This window comes from Pararge aegeria, chromosome 1 (assembly GCF_905163445.1).
Source record: "Pararge aegeria chromosome 1, ilParAegt1.1, whole genome shotgun sequence".
Classification (NCBI taxonomy): Eukaryota; Metazoa; Arthropoda; class Insecta; order Lepidoptera; family Nymphalidae; genus Pararge; species Pararge aegeria.
The window spans coordinates 4,790,066-4,809,024 of record NC_053180.1 but is presented as its reverse complement, the minus strand read 5'-3'; the positions used below and the strand labels follow the sequence as shown (position 1 = coordinate 4,809,024).

At 34.6% G+C, this 18,959-nt stretch overlaps 2 protein-coding genes across 2 annotated transcripts; both read right to left on the bottom strand.

The window, feature by feature from the left end:
- Positions 1 to 1,839: 1,839 nt before the first annotated feature.
- On the bottom strand, positions 1,840 to 15,440 carry LOC120624988 (G patch domain-containing protein 1 homolog). Its single transcript, XM_039891882.1, has 11 exons — positions 15,236 to 15,440; positions 13,463 to 13,653; positions 11,968 to 12,106; positions 10,631 to 10,812; positions 9,781 to 9,993; positions 8,756 to 8,908; positions 6,608 to 6,755; positions 5,472 to 5,689; positions 4,634 to 4,854; positions 3,290 to 3,496; positions 1,840 to 2,913 (listed from the first exon to the last, which is right to left on the bottom strand). Exons 1-11 carry the CDS (start codon positions 15,303 to 15,305, stop codon positions 1,947 to 1,949), a joined length of 2,709 nt encoding a protein of 902 aa, XP_039747816.1. The 5' UTR covers positions 15,306 to 15,440; the 3' UTR covers positions 1,840 to 1,946.
- A 789-nt stretch (positions 15,441 to 16,229) lies between these two features.
- Positions 16,230 to 18,824, bottom strand: LOC120626294 (divergent protein kinase domain 2A). The gene is made up of 3 exons (XM_039893753.1): positions 17,945 to 18,824; positions 17,475 to 17,656; positions 16,230 to 16,808 (listed from the first exon to the last, which is right to left on the bottom strand). The coding sequence occupies exons 1-3, from the start codon at positions 18,551 to 18,553 to the stop codon at positions 16,373 to 16,375; spliced, it is 1,227 nt and encodes a 408-aa protein (XP_039749687.1). The 5' UTR covers positions 18,554 to 18,824; the 3' UTR covers positions 16,230 to 16,372.
- Positions 18,825 to 18,959: the final 135 nt, after the last annotated feature.

Here is an 18,959-nt window from a genome sequence, read left to right as displayed (position 1 = left end):
GACGGGTTGGTGATCGCAGTGAAAGTTAGTAGTAGCACGAAGTACGCTAGAGCTCGTTTTTTTTTAATTTCCTTAGTCGCCTCATACGGCACCAGCGGGAGGAGGATGGTGGCAATGTATTCTAATCTGCCGCACCGTCATTACACCGCACTATTTACATTTTAATTAATATAAATTGTTACAAAGTTTATAACTATCTCCGCTTCTTCTTCTTGTCATTATTCCACGTTTTGTCGGTTCGGTACAAGAAGTCTTATTCAAACTTGAAGACCAACTTGTTTGGCATATTTTTAGAACCGACCTTCACTCTTCAAAGTTTATACCTACCATATCAATAAAGCCCACCATCCAAATTGTCAGCTTGAAGAAAGTGCCTTTTAATCGAATTTCTTAAAATACCCGTCTGTAATGGCAATTTAAACTTTGTACTTTTTTATTTGTATTCCATTAACTGGTCTGTGTTTTATTCCCAGACAACAATAAGGCTATATAAAAGCCGTAATGTGCTAAAATTACATATTAAATTACATATAAAAAGTTTCAACAAAGGAGAATACAAATTAAGAAGTCAATTGCTTTAATTATCACTTTTTATACACAGTTTATCAATGAAAATTTTGTGAAATAATTTGCGTTCATAAGTCTTCCCAAATTTGTCTATTAATGGGTGCACGTATCACAAAGTTGCCATTGGTGCTTAAGCTCATATTCATACTCAACACATTGGAAACAAATGTCACTTAAGTACTTTACGCAAAACAAATTAAAATCCGATATCAGTACGGCCCTGTACAGTGTTATGACGCATGCGTCCAATCACGAAGGGAAAATCTGATGTTATTGTACTGTTTTCTAGATATCTCTTTCTAACACGTACAAAATAGCCATATAAAATATGCTCTATCTCATGCCCTCTGACAGTTGGTAACTATCTTTTTCTTTCGTGTGTAGCTTTCAATTATATTCTCCTTCTCTCGCATCACAATTATTGAACACTTGATGGAATTTTTACTACATTGAATACAACATCCATTGCTCGTTCTTATCCACGTAGAAATTTGTGTTATGAATAGTATTTGGAATGTAAGTTAATATTTTTGTTACATTTTAGCGGTTTGATCAAAGTATGTAAATAATTTTATAGTTACTAGGTTTCATTTGGATATCACGTACACACAGACTGCTCGTCTACTATTTTCAAACAAAGAAGAATGTAGGTTTATAACAACAATGGCTATTTTACTAGTCGTATAACAGAGTTCGTTACACTTTTCCAAACTCCGCGCAGGATACCGTTTCCCGCCATCGTGAATAAGTAACCTTGGAATGATCTCAACACCTACACTTTCGACGTGTTGTGTAATTGTTTATTTCACCTATATTTATAACTACGCATGATTTGCGTGAAGCTTGTAAATATAAAAACGTGATTACGTATGTCGCTGATGTAATATTCGTTTGTAAACACTTTTTGGTGCGTGGGCGGATCGTTTGACTTTCGCGGGCTTACAGCCGTTAGTAGCTACTACAATACCTGTTTGTTGGGATCTCGGGGTAATGTTGGTTAACTTATTTTTGGTATATGCTAAAAAAAATTGTTATATACTAAAAAAATAATAACCAATAAATAATGAACGTGATGGTGTCGACAAATTGACGTCTACTGCAAGACATAGGGACTTATGTAGAGAGTTTCAAATACCAAGGTCTTGGGACCCCGACGTCTAGCGGTCCTAGCTATGTGCCCCACCTTTTGCCACTTCAGCTTCGCGATTCGTTGAGCTATGTCGGTAACTCTTGTTCTTCTAGATGACCATCACATCCATAAAATAAACAACAAAGTATATTAAATGTGGCACAGTATTTATTATTTTCTCTACAATACATTAATTACAAAATTAACCTAATAAATAATTTAACCTAATCAAATATAGTTTACTCAATTCCTAATGTGTTTTTTTCTTATGTTTCGATTTGGCTTTCTTGTGTTTCGATTTGTGCTTCTTGCTTTTCTTTTTCTTTTCTTTCTTCGATTTGGCTTTGACTTCGACCCAAGAGTCTGAACTTGACGACGAATCTTCTTCCAGTTTGCCTCTCTTTGTAAAAATCGGTCTAAAATCATCTTTCTCAGGTATCGCTTCAGATTCTAATCGTTTTTGAAGATTCTCAGGTATTTTTGGGCCATAAATTTCTTCTTGTGGTTCGTTTGTCGCCATTTCTCCTGTCTTTTCTTTTTTGGTATCATTAAGTTTATGATCTAAATTATTCTCTTTTGTCTCATCAATTTTAGTTTTATTGTTATTCTCAACAGTTTTCGTAATATCGCTGTCTTTATCTGGTCGTCTCCAAGCATTGATTTCATCAAAATCAATATTAGCAAATATACCTCTAGGTGGTGAGGTATTACGTTCAACATTCCTCGGTTTGACGGTAAAATCGTTATCAATATTAATTGAAGTATTATTCTCATCATTTAAATCCTCATTTTCACTATCGCTGAGAAAAATGGCTTTATAGAGGTCGATTTTATCGAACTTCTCTATGGTTTCAGCTACTTCAACACCTTGTTGCTTATATTGTATGTCTTTTTCAGATTCCTTCAGAAATAAGTCTACAACAGTCATTCTTTTATGAGGTACTTCACTTGTATTAGCAACATTATACATTTGGCTAGTTGCTGGTTTGCTTATATGAATAGTAGTAACTTCATCTTTTGCTATATTTAAAACTTCATTGTGTTTTTCCTTATTGTTTTTTACATTTGTTTCTTTTTTATTTTCAAAATTTAATGATTTAGATCCGCCGAATTTACTCTGTTCTTTAGTAAAACTTTCTTTGTCATGTACAGAAGATTCTAAGTAAGAGAATATGGAGTATGAGACGTTCGGTTTACCATCTTTTTTTGGTTCAACTCTGTAACAAAAAGAACCAATATCAGTAAAAACAAAATGAACATAATTCGCTGTCGAAAAGTGTAACTTTCAAGGTGAAATGATACATTTATTTCTACGGCAACTGTACTGAAACCAAATCAAAAAAATCATCTGTGGTATGGCAGTGGTCTTATAAGTTGAACGTCCCGGGGTAAACGGACGGCGGGGAAGTTCGCGCAATTTATTAAAATTCTGAAAATCTGAAATTTACCTAGTCTGGTCTGGAGTTTTCGGCCGTGGCTATTCACAGCTTTACCGACAAAAGCATGCTGCCAAGCGATCAAGCTTTTTGGCGGTATAGTGATATCCTGCCAGAGGGCTAGAGATAAAAATATGTTTGACATTAGACAATTTACCTCGTTCCACCAAGTTCCGGTACATTGAAACGTTTGCAAACGATCGCTTCCGGTCGCCATGTTGTTTCCTTACGCGTAATAGAACCATAAGCGCCTATTTTAGCCGCCTCTATCTGCTCCGGTGTGGCTAGACCGTAGTTGATGGAACTTTTGGCGACTGCACACAGCGGGTTTAACGCCTCGTCCGGTTCTGATGCGTGCGTAAACCTAGAGGAAGCAGTATTATGTAAGATTAAAATAAACAGGAAAATGTAGGTTTATGTCTGTCCACAATATGATGATCTATAATTAAAGAAGATGGGGTGATTTTGTATCGAGCTTGAAGACAAATTCAAAGTTTTTGTACATTGACCAAATCATCATAAGGATATGGCTTACTTTCAGTTCTTTTAACAATTTTTTTTCTTCTAATTCCACATTTCCTTGAGCAAAAGAATTTGACTTTAGAAAGCACCATTATATTTGATTAATATGCTCTGGAATGTAGATCTGTTTAAAATAAACAGGAAAATGTAGGTTTATGTCTGTCCATAATATGATGATCTATAATTAAAGAAGATGGGGTGATTTTGTATCGAGCTTGAAGACAAATTCAAAGTTTTTGTACATTGACCAAATCATCATAAGGATATGGCTTACTTTCAGTTCTTTTAACAATTTTTTTTCTTCTAATTCCACATTTCCTTGAGCAAAAGAATTTGACTTTAGAAAGCAACATTATATTTGAGTGAAGTAGAGAAATTAGGAAGATTATTTTTATCAGTGACTTGCGCTTTAAAGACTGACAATTGACAAGTCAAATGACACAGACGGATATCTATGAAATATAAATAAGTTCGAATAATTACTTTTGTACTTACATATCTTTCTTTTTATTAATCAAAAAATATATGTAGTTTTAATATAAAAACCTTACGTTACAGTTTCATTTATTAATAGAACTGTTGTAAGGTGCAAGGTACTAATACAGTATATGACAATTATTTACTTATACAAAAATTTACATTCTGCAGTAGTTTGTGTACAATTAAAAAATAAAGGGGCCCTTTCAATATTAGGTTTTTGCCTTTTGTCCCTTGTTCCATCCCATTTTAATCCCCGGCACTATCCTGTTTTTGTCCATCGAACTATCCCGTTTTGTTCCTTGCGATTACCACTTTTGTTTTAATCCTTTTTTTCTCTTGCACTAGATATTATATACGTTATTGACCTGTATTCATATAATCCTGTTTTTCACTTTTCCACTATCGTGTCTCGTCCTTTGCACTATACCATTTTAATCGTTTACACTATCTCGTATTCGGTTGTAGATAAATACTTTAAAATTGTTTATCTGTTTCTTACCTGTCCCCCATAGCTCCGCTTAGAGGCCTGTACAAAATCGCCGCCTGCTCAAACTCCACCATCTCCCGATTCTTCTCCCACTCGCTCAGTCTATCGGCGTCTCTGTCTCTGTCTAACATAACGCTTTCCTTGTCCCGCAAGTACGTCTCGTATCTCGTTTGCTTGAGCGGATCACTAGCGAAGGGTTTGAACACCGTAGCCACCAATTCTTTACCGGAATCCTGTAAATATTTACAGTTTTATGATATGTTAAAGTGTATATTAGTTTTTTTTTTCTATTTTTATTATATTATGTATTGTTTTATTTGTGTAAACCAGTTCAAGTATTAGTATGTAGTTATTAGTACGTATTTTTTTTAATATGCACAACCTGCAGTCTGTTATCCTTTTGTTGTCCTTATCTGGTTGCCTGGAAAAGATCGCTTCGAAACGATAAGGCCGCCTTTTGTATACTGCTTCTGTCTGTGTTTTTTTTTATTTCTCTTCTATATTTTTTTGTGAGCAAATAAAGAGTTTATATAAATAAATAAAAATTAATCTTAATTTGAATTAACAATTATTCGAAAAACTAGCTCTAATTACATTCTACTCGTATTACTTGATTTCATTCAGTTCGCATAATATTACTTAATCGTTCTTATTTCATTCTATTTGCATTATATTACTTGATCGTTCTAATTCCATTCTGTTCGCACTATATTATTTGATCGTTCGAATGACATTATGTTCGCATTATATTACTTGATCGTTCTAATTTCATTCTGTTCGCATTATATTCACCCAATAACTTCTAAAAAAAACTAAAAATACTATTTCAATACATTTTTAGTCGAATTACCTTTATCGATATGAAGTCCTCTGCTGATTTGGTATCATAGGTCTCTGTATTGGGAGATACGAAGGCGATATTCTTTTGCAGAAGTCTCGACATTTCTGCTTGTTGTTGCGTTGGTACGTTTGTCGGTGCGTCTGTCTGCACGACTGGTGTTTTGGGTAGCGGGACTTCTCCTAATAATGCACCTCGGGCTTCGGCTGTGAGCTCGTGTCGACCAAGACCTGGAGACAAAAAGAGTAAATATTAGTCTATGTTCATATAACTTAAGCACCATCCTCATCAGCAATTTCCCACAGCTGGGCATTGGGCCTTCGTTATCATAGGAGTTAGAAATTAAGAAACCAAAGAGAGTAAAATTTGAAAGAAGAATTTTCGAGTGTCGTATAACACTGTTTATCTATTTCGACTTTATGCCATGTTTAATAACATATTACAAAGTCGTTATAATTAAGAGATGTTTTTTCACGCTTTAAAACTGTTGTTAAACCTTTCAAATGTCAGAGCAAGACACTATTCCGTCGTTATGAGCCTCCATCATCATCATAACTTCAACCGATTGAAGTCCACAGCTGGTCATAGGTCTTTTTAGCGAGTTCCAAAATCCACGGTCCAAGGCCACTTGTTTCCAGCGGCTCCCAGCGACTCGTTTGATGTCGTCTGTCCAGCTCGTTGGGTGCAGCCCAACGCTGCGTTTACCTGTGCGGGGTCGCCATTCCATTCGTCGTTGTAATAATATAACAATAATATTAATTTTTATTTCAGGCATCAAGGATCATATTTTTTGTAATTTAAATACATTATTACTATAGAATAATAATAAAGCTTTATTTATTCCATCTAAATTTACAAAAAATAAATATATATATATTTTAAAGAAAATATATATTAATAATACACCATATTAATAATTAATACATAATATTTAAATATGCGGATCACTGCCACTGCAAACCGTTTGAAATAGCACATCAGACATACCTACAGTCCTATAGGTATGCCAAGTTTATCAATATGTTGTATGGCGCTCAGAGTTTAGATCCTCTTCCTTTTTCAAAAGAAAAATAATTTAATTTAACACATGCGTTAGTGTTTCTGTCTCCAGGTTGGTACTCGAGACTTAAAAAAATATATATTCTCACCCTGATCTCTTTGCGGTGCGGTGGTGGGTTCGAATCTTGAGCGCCTGGTCCCAGCGGGGATAGGGGTGAAGTCCCGGGGCAGTGCGGGGGCTGGGTATGACGTCACGGTGGGCATCGGCTTCGTTGCTTTGACGAAGCCTTCTATCACCTTTCATGCAAAATAATCGCATTATTTTAACTTACAACCCGACAAAGTAGTGCCATCCTTTACTACAGCTAAAACTAGGAGCAGGATGAAAGTAATGTATTGACGGCCGATTGGCGCAGTTTGCAGCGATCCTGCTTTCTGTGTCCAAGGCCGTGGGTTCGATTCCCACAACTGGAAAGTGTTTGAGTAATGAGCATGAATGTTTTTCAGTGTCTGGGTGTTTATATGTATGTTCTAAGTATTTATGTATATTATTTATTAAAATATTCAATAGTCATCTTAGTACCCATATCACAAGTTGCGATGTGTGTATAGTCGCACAGGTTGTCTGGTGTGACATTGTAAGATGATAGCGGGCTAACCTGTTAGGGATTATGGCAGATATAATAAACACATACTCCTAACGATTTCAACGCGACATCGTACCGGAACGCTAAATCGCTTAGCGGTACGATGCCAGAACTGTGGTAACCACAGCCACAGCCGAAGCCTCCCACCAGACCAGAGCAGAGAAAATTCAAAAATAACAAATTCTCAAATTGCCCCTTTTTTTGGCGTGGTGGAAAAGCTTTATTGCTACCTCCGACCCTTGGGCAGGACGGAGGTTATGTGGGACGGAGCTTGTGTGGTGTGTATCTCTAAAGAGGGTATACCCAAACTAAGAACCACTACGAGAGTCCCATATCAGCGACCTACTATGCCATATATATGCTATTCTAGGCACGTAAAACTAGATGTTTAACCAATATTGAGTACAACAATCACTCTTAGTACATAATAGAGTTTTTTTTCAGCACATTAAAAATTTCAAATAAATTTTTCATTTCATGCACGATATTAGGCTGCCAGGTCTGGCCGTTTTAATGTTAGCTGTAAGCTCTTCTCTCGTTTGCAACTGACTAATTAGGTATCAATGCTAATGTGATACTATTTAGTTACTACATGAAATACTAAAAGCACATTCATGCAATTAAAATATCATCTAGCATCAACGGTGAAGGAAAACATCGTGAGGAAACCAGCGTGCCTTTATTTATTTATTTGGGTTCACAAACAACAACACAGTATCACATTACACAATGGTATACATAGCACAACTAATTACTCATTGCGGCGTCAACTGCGTAAACCACATATTAGAAGAAATATTTGTTAAGTAAAATAAAATAATAATATAAAACCCAATAAAACATTATTGTTGCAATAATTTCTACAAAAATCCAAACAAAAAAAAAAGTTTGAAGGTAATCTTATAATTATTTATTTATATACTAGGGTACCCAGCCCGCTTCGCCGGGCTAGATTTTGCTTTATTTTATTTAAACAATAAACGTACATCATTAAATTTTTAATAAAAGCTGTATTTGACAGTTAAAAAATAGGAGTGCTCCGATCGTCACCAAACTTTACAGGATTACTCGCCAGATCACTCCGGAGATTCCCCGAAAGTTTCATTGAAATCGGTCCAGCCGTTTCGGAGCCTATACGGAACATACCCACACACTTTCTCTTTTATATATATAGATAGATAGATAGATTGTGATCGCAAAACTTTGTCTGTAACAGTAATTGATTATCACCCGGAATACTAGTATATAAATTTAATTTTAAGACTATTTTAAACGATCTATGACCAACTTCTTAAAGGCGCCTACTCGCGTCGAAAAAATGTATTATTAAAGTTCTCGTTATATGATTGTGTCATTTTAAATGGAGAAAGCTTGCCTGCATTGGTATGACACTTAGTCGTGAGAGTTCTCTACAATGTTCTCAAAAGGTGTGTGGAGTCCACCAATCCGCACTGGACCAGCGTGGTGGACTTAACCCATTCGCACTGTGGGAGGAGACCCGTGCCCTGAAGTGGACCGGTAATGGGTTGATAGTGTGACTATGTTGAAACCCACATTCGTGTTTACCCGTTATTACAAAACAGTTGCATAAATAACAACTATTCAACGCTGTTAAGATTAACTTAGATTTGAAGGCAAAAAATTACTTACATTAACACTTTTCTCCGTCTTTTTTTTCGGTTTATCCTTCTCAATTGGGTTCCCTAAAGCGAAATCGTAATGTGTCATGTCCTGAGAAGCGTATATATCATCGTCGTCCACTTCAAAAGCACCAACGCCGAACGCCTGACCACGGATTGATACCTGGCAAAAATATAATATAATACATGCAAATAAATAAAATTTAATAATCTGTTTGTTATATCATACCGTCATACGGTACTGATAAAAAAGCGATTTTTGGTGTGGCAACCCTACGATTAACACCTGATCAAAGTTAATTTATTTTATGTTTTAATTAACAAAATATATAGTATCGATACATACAAATAATAAATGTATCCGTTATTTAGGTCATTTTTCCAAATCCAAATTTGTATCCGGTATTAATACGGTAGGTACTGATAAACAAAACGATTTTAAAACGTATGCCTGTTCATTCTTGCTTAACTCCGAAATGGCTGGATCTATTTTGACAGTACTTTAATTTTACACAGGTTGCTTTTTAATAAAATGTTGTGTGTGTTCTTACGTAACCGACCCTTTTGTGCTCGTATTTCTGTTAATTTGAACGATCACATTTAATTCAAATTTTGCACAGCTGTCAAGGACCGATGACCATGCAATAATTCGATTGACTTATCCGATTAAGCTGATTACATTCGCCAGGATTCATCAATTTCTTTCCGCATCCTTTGCATGAGAGTAAGTGAGATAGAGCTAGTTCGCAAACTACGTATGCGTGCACTTCCAGAGACTTACTCTTTCTATATCTGTCAATAAAATGTCTATAACTATTGACACTATGTACCTTTCGCTTCCAATAATATACATTTATTTCTTATTTACACTATTCTTAATCCGAACTTATTAAATTTTATTTTCTATTTTTTAGTTGCATTTTCAACAAAAGTGTATTTTTTAAACAAGAATCTTTAAGGGCTTTTAAATGGATACAATTAGTTAATAGAAAATACGGTTTACAAACATCTGTTCTTAATTATAAATGAACTAACTTTTTTCCCTTTATCTTTCATAACCAAATGACTTCTCTCGCCGCCATCTAAATTGCCCAATACAGAATGTCGACTCAGTGCCTTATAACCCAAACCGAACCGATCGCTCTTCTTCTGTAGTATATAAGGTTCATAATCGTCTGGAGCGAATAGCGTTTCGTACTCGAATTCAGAGTCTTCCGAATCGGAGTTTTCAGAGGGCGGTGTGGATTCCTAGAAAAAAATTAAACATTTTGCAAACAATTTCTTTATTTATTTATTTATCTGTCTGAACATCTTCATTGCGTAATACTCATAAAATATTAGGAGAAAATGGTGATCTTATTTTGTATTATTATTTATTTATTTTGACGACCTCCCTGTCGCAACGGTGAGTGCTGTGAATTTAAGTAGGAGGTCCCGAGTTCGATTCCGGGCAAGGGCCATTTGGGAATTAATAATTTCTGAATTTTCTCTGGTCTGGTCTGGTGGGAGGCTTCGGCCGTTGCTAGTTACCTATTAACACTAAACGATTTAGTGTTTCGGGTGCGATGTCGCATAGAAACCGATAAAGGATATAACTACTATACTCCCTAACTGTTTAGCCCGCTACCATCTTAGATTGCATCATCACTTACCACCAGGTGAGATTGCAGTCAAGGGCTTACTTGTAGTAGAATAAAAAAAATATATAGAAAAATTAATGTCATAATGTCAAATGCAAATTGTTGATGTTCCAAAAGAGCAATTGCTGAGCTTGTTGCCGTCTTTTTTGTAGTTCTGCCTTCCAAACCGTCTGTAGAGCTACTACAAAGAGACAGACTTCCTGTAGTAAATTAATTATGAATTTTAAGAATAAAAAATAAAGAACCTGCTTCATCTCAGGCGGCATAAAACACCCGTACACTTTGTGCTGGTCTTTATTCTTCTTTTTCTCAGTGCGAGTGACCCTGTCTCCAACACCCTGACCTTCCTTCCAGCCCATTTTACGTAACATCTTAACCGCGGCGGTTTCGTGCACCGCTCTTACTAATTGTTCAAGGACTGGTTCACCTGTTCATACAAAATTGGTATTGAAGGTCAGATTACACGGTCCCGATATGAGAAGTGGGATTGGTCAGAAATAGTTATTTATAAAATATATACCTATATTTAAGATGCGATGTGTTTACTTTACTTTACGCGTATAGGTATATAAATGAGGATACAGAATGGCAGGCAATTTTGTTTACGCGAACGATTTTTCTTCTGGCTTACCATTATTATAAACTGAAATCTTATTATTTTTGACATTAAATAAATCCTATGGTAACTTATAGATGAAATAGCTTTCTAATGATAAAAGAATTATGAGATTGAGTTCTGCATTTTACACTTTACGATAACAAATAAGCAAACCGACCAATCTTTCCTCTTTATATTAGTATATATAATCCAAATTTCTTCTAAAGTGACACTTTATTGTTACAGTAAAATATAATAACGCAGATCAATTACATATCCGAGCAGAAAAGCTACTGCAATCACTGTTTTTTAAAATAATACTGTTTATATGATTTAATCTTTAAATATTCAAATTCAAAATTTCTTTATTCATGTAGGCCTATCACAGGCACTTATGAAGCGTTCATACATATTTTTTTACATAATTGTAACGGGATGGTGATCACTTCGTTCGCAAACTTAAATCTAAAGCTACGAGGGTTCCAAACGCGCCCTGGTCTAAGAAGAGCCCACAACAAACTTAGCCGGGTAAATTTATTTTTTTGTTATCACCATTTTCTAGTAAAATTAAATTAAGCTATGAAGCTAGAGCAATTCACACCCAAGCTTTTTTATCGTTTAAATAATCCTTAATATTATAATAGGCTTTTTCTCATACAGTTTAAAACCTGGCCGCTGATTATGGGTCGGATATGTAAAAAGTAATCTATGCTCGGAGTAATCAAATAAGGAAGGAGGAGATCTGTAGAAAAACCAGAGGACATAACGAAGCTGAAGTGGCAATGGGCGGGGCACATAGCTCGGAAAACCGAGGAGCGTTGGGGTCCGAAGGTGCTGAAATGGAATTCATTAGTATTTGGAACTCGCTACAAAAGACCTATGTTTAGCAGTGGACGTAAATCGGTTGATATTATATGATGAAAGGGTCTTCAAAAATCAATTTCTTCGTAAAGGCGGATAGTTTATATGTCGAAGGTAGTTTACCTGGAATAGGCCCATCGTGGAAACGTAGTGGCCTTGACCTCTTCTGCCCAGAAAACTCCTGGTTAGTCTGCATGTGCCGCGGCGCGATACCAAACTCGGAGCGATCTTCGTCATCCATGAAGTCTTCTGGTTTTTGGTTCTGCAGACGTTACAATTGCATTGGTTTTACCTGTAATACTTTACCTACACTCCACAGGGTATTCTTATAAGAAAATCTACTCCATTCTTGATATATGGAATACTAGTAGCTGTTGCCCGCGGTTTCCCGCGTTTATTACGGTTTTACAACCGTTTGTTTTCTTGGGATAAAAGCAGCCTATATTACTTACCGTCCCTTTAACTAAATCTATTACAACAATCTTGTTGCTTGGTTGCTTAATTAGAGTGTGAAGAAAGGACAAAAAAACAAACACATACACAATAATATTAGTAAGGATTATCCAAAGACTTTACCCACTATATCTAGGGCCCAAGGAATTCTTATCAAAAACCAGGCTAGACCATATTTTAACGTGAGTGTTACATAAATCTTGTAAGGAAAGAATATTTTTAACTGTCTGCTTTTCACAACATTTCTTAAGGGATGGGAGGCTAGTACCAGATATACTACCAAATTGCCAGCCTCACCTCTAGTAGAAACTCTGGTGACCACTTCAAATGAACAAATGGTTCAAACAGTGATGAAACAATTACAGTCTAGCCCTGTAATGGCTACCTATTATACCTACTAATATTATAAATGTCAATGTAAGCTTGTTTGTTACGCTTTCACGCAAAAACTACTTAACCAATCCTCATGAAACTCTGTACACATATTCTTGGAAGTGTTAGAAGTATTATAATTTAAATAATTATTACTGTGCTATAGAGGTTATAATATGTGTTAGGTAATTTTGGACCTACCAATGCACACGTTTAAAGAATGTGTTAAAACGCATTTATTACAGCGAGGTTATTATACAATTGATGAGTTTCTTAATGACAAGGTTGCTTGGAAGCATCCGGCTCCGCTTTAATCTCTCACAAGATAGAAAAATGAATGTTAAAATGTAAAATATAAATTTTTGATGTTGGAAAAGAGCAACTGCTGAGTTTCTTGCCAGCTTCTTTTTGGTAAAATCTGCCTTCCGAACCGGTGGTAGAGTCACTACACATGGACAGACTTGACAGTATTAGGCCTACTTGAAATAAATGAATTTTGAATTTTGAATTTTTGTTTAATTTTGCCTAAACTTTGTGTAGATCTGATGAATGTGGTTGGAGATAGAGGACAGAACTCCTCAGCGGACAGCAGCAAACCCCTCATTTAAGGCTTAGCGATACTGAATACTTTAAAATTTTTTAGAACTACAACTAAATTTAATGCCACATAAAAAAATCAAACGCAGACGAAGTCGCGAGCAATAGCATATGTATTTATTACATATTATATAAAACCTAATGTTCTCATTTCTCACTGACTGCAACTATATTATATAATTAAAGACATACTCACAGAAGCCTGTGCCTTCTCCAATCGAGAGCTTTTGAAGCTACTAGGGGCCCATCCTTCTGGTGTGCCAACTGTATTTCCAAACCCAGCTGAAAATCCTCCAGTGAAGGCTCCATGAAACCGGCGCCGTCCGTTTGCATCCACTGCATATTGATCTGGTTGCTGCTGGAACTTTCTCTTTGAGGGTACTTCATCTGTTAACAATAAAAAAAATTAGGTTCTGAGCACTGATCATGACCAAAGATCGGTTTCAATTATTAAGACTCTGTAACATTAACTTAAAATGGATTTAGAAACGTTTCCGCTGATGTGATGAGACAATGATTCACAGATTTATATGAAAACTATTACGAGTATAGATGAGAAATACTGATTTAACTGTGAGGCTGTTAAGGGATGTTATGTAATAAAAATGGTTTTATCCTAATAAACTGTATTAATGTTTCACAATTTTGTTTTGCTTTTTCAACCCTCTCAGATCCAACAATGTGTATTTTATGTACATTTGCCTTATTTAAAAGTACTAATCACTTACTCGTCAGTGTGTTTTTGTAGTAGGCATTGACCATGCTTTCTGAGTCTAAGGCTGTGGGTTTGATTCCCAAGAAGAAGGCTCAGAACCGGTTTCAATTTATTGGAAAATTATGGTTAATAACCGGTTTGTTTTACCATTTAAATGATTGAATGAAACTGAAATGCTATAGGTTACCATTCTAATTGAGCAAACTATTTCATAAAGTTTTAAACCTTAATTAACTGTTTGTGCAAGAAGCACTAGTAGCTTTGACAAATACCTAGCCTACTTAATGACAAGTGTGATTGCTACTTTGTTGGATAGAACAAAAATGATATAAATTATACATCTTTTTAAATACATTGGTGTTGATTCTTATAAATCCAGATGTTTAAATAGAAAAACCTTAAATTTAGGAATGAAAATTACTAAGTTACTCGTAATATGACAACAAATTTTGTTAATTTCAAAGAAAAAGCAATCAATTTAAGAAAAACATTTGTGTGGAATAACTTATGACCATTGTATTCTCCTGCCGGTTCAGATTACTCTTACTCATCATAGTAGTGGGTGTGCAGCAAGTCACAAAAAGAATTGAAATTAAGTTTTCTAAAACCGGTTCATTTAAATCAATTGAGTGAAATTGAATAAGAACCATTTTCTATGTTCAACCGGTTAAAATAACAAAACCAACGCCAACAGAAATGATTCCAATACTGTGGTTAATGACCGCAACTGGTTTGAAATTATCTCCAGTTTCCAAGCCCTGATTCCCAAAACTGGAAAATGTTTATGTGTTGAACATGAATGTATTTCATTGACTGGGTGTTTATCTGTATATTATAAATATTTACATATATTATTCCTATAATACCCGTAACTCAAGCTACACTTACAATGTGCCAAGTGTGTATTGTAATATATTTATTTATCTATTTACTTCGGAAAGCAGCATCTAAGGGTACAATTTATAGTTAAAATATATCTTATACATGTGTAACTAAATCCGATTTTTTTAAAACCAAACCATAAATCTTCTTAAAAGATACTTATAATAATAATGAATAGTAAATTTATCGCATTTACTTTAAAAAGTTCACGATTTAAGTCTAATGATCCTGCTAACCGACAAACCGACCGATTTTTAAAATATCACAGTCAACAATCCTCGCAGTTAAATCAGTAGCCATCGTATGCATTTAATTTATAAATTGTCGTCAAATATTTCGTCGGCATAAATGTTTCGGTCAGTGTTTGGTTACCTTCTTCAAAAGGATCAAGGGGTGTGCCATAACGAGTTATGTTTTCATCATCAGATTCAGAGCCACTCATTTCTCATTCACTACTATCACCTTCGACCTAAAATTATTAAAATCAGTATTCCACTGTCTAAAATCCTACACCATCACTTCGCGATTTTTTTCAGTGCTCGATTTTTAGTTGGTTGCTATTTACTTTTTTGACACCTCACAAATGTCAATGGACGGACGAATAACACGATTGAGGATATAATCTACGTTACTTACTACGCAGAGCTGAATCGATTATTATTTTTAACTAGGGCACTCGTGATTGAAACATTTAACCTGATGACTAAGTGACGATGACAGTGCTTGAAACTGGGTAATAATATTTTATTTATCTCTCAATTTATTACTGCCTTCGGTTTGAAACAAAAATCTCTGTCTCTAAAAACTTTAGGTACCACTTACGAGGATTGATTAACTATTTTACTATATATATATATGCTCACTCGGGAAGAGGTAATATTGAAATTATAAATTAATTTTTTTAAGGATTGTACCAACTACGTAAAAACGACGATAATTTACAACCATTCATTAGGGATGAGGTAGTTTATAATTGTTTTTAAACTATCGATTGTTATATTCGTGGAACTGGGAATCGATAGTTGAATGGTAGATTATTAAAAAATAACCATTTTGTTTCTTTTTCGATGAGCTCATTCAGGACCTTTATTAGGTCCTGTTTCTGTGCCATTTATGAATTGTTCAAGCTAAACGACTAAATAATCATGTATATTTTTTAATTTTAAACCTAGTCATTAAAAAATTCTACCTCCATTCTACGATAATCATAATTATTTATTAAAATGGTATTCAAATAAACATAAAGAACTTCCAAAAAGGGCTAACCTTCAGTTAATTTAATAAAAATAAAACAAAAATTTATGTAAAAGGTTTATTCGGTAAACTATTTAAATAAATTATATTTAATTACCAAAAAATAAACAATACAATAAGTCATGATATCACAAAAGGAATATAACTTATCAAACAGATTAAAAATAACTTTAACCACCGATTTGCACACAGACCAAAAATTATCACAGATAAAATAATTTTAAATAGGCAGGGCTTCACTATGAAAATTTATTATCACCTTACAGCACCAAATCCTACTATCTTTTGATCTGACAACATTTCTTCAATGACTTGTTGTAGTTTGCTTACTGCAAGAAATCTGTCCTCTCCATTCAAACATGTACTTAATAGTCTATCAAAGTGTGGCCTAGTTGAATTAACATCTTTTGGTATTGGGTACAACAAGGGACTTTCATCTCCAGCTAAAACATAACATGCAGCCCAAAGATTATGGTCACTTAGATGATGTCGACACATGTTTTCTATAGAGAATGTAAAACCTGGTCCCATGACCTCTCTACTGTACCTTTTATACCAATCAGGTAAATCTTTCTTTGGGGATATATGCTTATCCAGCACCACCAAGTCTTCCAAATCAACAAAGGTAATTTCGTCTTTTTCATTAGCAACAATGTTGTCTAATGACCAATCCATAAGATAGAAACGAAATCTGAAAGAAGATAATTAGAATGCACAATAAAATTAAATTCCTGCATAAGTATATATTAAGGCAAAAATAGAAAGGTATATATAAGGAATAGGCTAAAGAACTTGTAGCCAACACATTTCCTGGCTAAGTGAGGTACCAGTCTTGGTTGGAGACTATACATAGAAGAGATCACAATAGATGAAAAAGTTTTATGTGGAACACAAGGCTTGCATTAGGATCAGTAGGATTCTCCTAAGTTACTAATCTTGTGCTTCCTTGTTCTATGACAATGAGGAATGGTCTAAATGTCTGAATGTGGTTCAGTAGGCTTACTCTAAGCACTTTTGAAACGTGAAGTCTGTCTGTTTGTAATGACTCTACCACACATAGGCATACCTAAATACAGATTACATAATTATCCTGTTTGGTGTGGTGAGACAATAGAGCCATTGATTGTAGAGCCAAATATTTTTCAAGATATTACACATCAGTGCTTTGCCACCCTTTCAGAGCAATAATTATTTTTGCCATGACTTGTATAGTAAAGGAGATTATGTTGAGCAGCTAAATTGGCTTTAAGTTTTATTGTTACATTTTAAATAACAAAACTACTTACTTGACAATAAAATATTATAATACTGACATGTAAAAATCAATTAAAATAACACCAACTAAAATCTAATTTACCTATCATGTTTAAAAGTGAAGTCCATAGCAGCATCTAATATATTCTGTGCGTACTTCAACTTTCTATGCCAAGCTACATCTAGCAATGCTGATAAGGGCTCTCCTTCATGCCCAACAACTTCCAGACGACCGCAGACTCCTCCAAATGGTGGTACTGGCCAACCTTTAGACTTAGGTATCACCTAAAATAAATGAATTATTTCAAATTATAATTAAAGTTGATTATTTTCGGGAATGAACCTTAGTGACAAGTACTATGGCACCACCTTCCACATTTACATTAAATTTCCCACAATTGAGCAAATAGATATTTATCTTACGCTAGGATCTTAATTACTAAGTAAAAATCAACATCTAAGAATCTGTAGGAATACTTGGAACCAAACCTAGAATCTTTTGCCTGGAGACATAGGATACTAGAATAGAAAAAAATATATTCTAATATAAAATCAAAATATTATATAAAATACCTGTAAAATAATTGGTTCAGGATTAATACTTAACATCGTCCAAATATTTATCAGTTCTGATTTATAACCCTCTCGTTTATTGTTTAAGAAGGACTGAATGAAATCATACAAACTGTATGCATATGGGCACATCACAAGCCCCTTTCTTGGTTCAGTATCTGGCCATGTGAGATTAAACTCAACTATTTTTAGCAACTTTTCATCAATATTTGTCATGTTGAGCAATTGTATAGACTTACAATCAAGTTTTAAGCGCCAGTTGTTGCAAAGATTGTCATCAAACTCTTTCAGTTCCCAATTATGTGCTAGCTTTTTTAAAACTACCCTCCTATTCGATTTTGTGTAACCATAGTAGATGTTCTTAGCATTAAACATATTCCAATGGCTTGAGTCTAATGTTATTTGATTTGAGTAAAGCTCTGGGCATACTGTTACGCCGTAACAAGCTGGGCAACGATGCAGATCTGTGAGCCGCATCACCTGAGGCCCTTTAAGGCCTCCGAATAGTAAAACTGAAGCATAAAACGATACAGCAAAGGCGGTTAGCAGAAGCACAACTCGTTTACAAAATCTACGCCGTAGCAACATTCTGTTATAACTCTCACTCATATCTTACAACATGATTAATTAAAGCATTATCTGTTGCGGTTTCTGCAAGTTTAGATATTCTTTGAAAACAAAAAGAGCTTCCATTTTTTGGTTGCGGGATAATGCTTTGGCATGTTACAAACACTATAACTTTGTTATCATTAAAGGGTTTAAAAGATACGGTAATGTATCCAGTAGCACTATTTACATTGTGTAAAATTAAATATTAGTTATTTTTACATTTCGAAAACAAAAAAAATTCAAAATCAAATACATATAAAAATTTTGAACACATTTGACAACTGATTATTTGACAATTGACTTGCACTTGACTTAGGTAGTATTTAGTTGCCAGTTGCAATTGAAGTAGATACAGATTACAGATTAGTTTAAATCTTGATTTAAGAGGAGACCTATTTTCATAAGT

What these genes read in the sequence shown, in the direction of transcription:
- LOC120624988 (XM_039891882.1), bottom strand. Translation starts at nt 15,305, where the DNA reads ATGAGTGGCTCTGAATCTGATGATGAAAACATAACTCGTTATGGCACA. An exon ending in TGCCGCCTGAGATGAAGCAG is followed by an intron (nt 9,994 to 10,630) that starts GTTCTTTATTTT and finishes ATTTTTTTCTAG; the next exon opens with GAATCCACACCGCCCTCTGA. An exon ending in CGCACCGCAAAGAGATCAGG is followed by an intron (nt 5,690 to 6,607) that starts GTGAGAATATAT and finishes TTTTGTCTCCAG; the next exon opens with GTCTTGGTCGACACGAGCTC.
- LOC120626294 (XM_039893753.1), bottom strand. Translation starts at nt 18,553, where the DNA reads ATGAGTGAGAGTTATAACAGAATGTTGCTACGGCGTAGATTTTGTAAA. An exon ending in CTGAACCAATTATTTTACAG is followed by an intron (nt 17,657 to 17,944) that starts GTATTTTATATA and finishes CATTTATTTTAG; the next exon opens with GTGATACCTAAGTCTAAAGG. An exon ending in TTCACTTTTAAACATGATAG is followed by an intron (nt 16,809 to 17,474) that starts GTAAATTAGATT and finishes ATCTTCTTTCAG; the next exon opens with ATTTCGTTTCTATCTTATGG.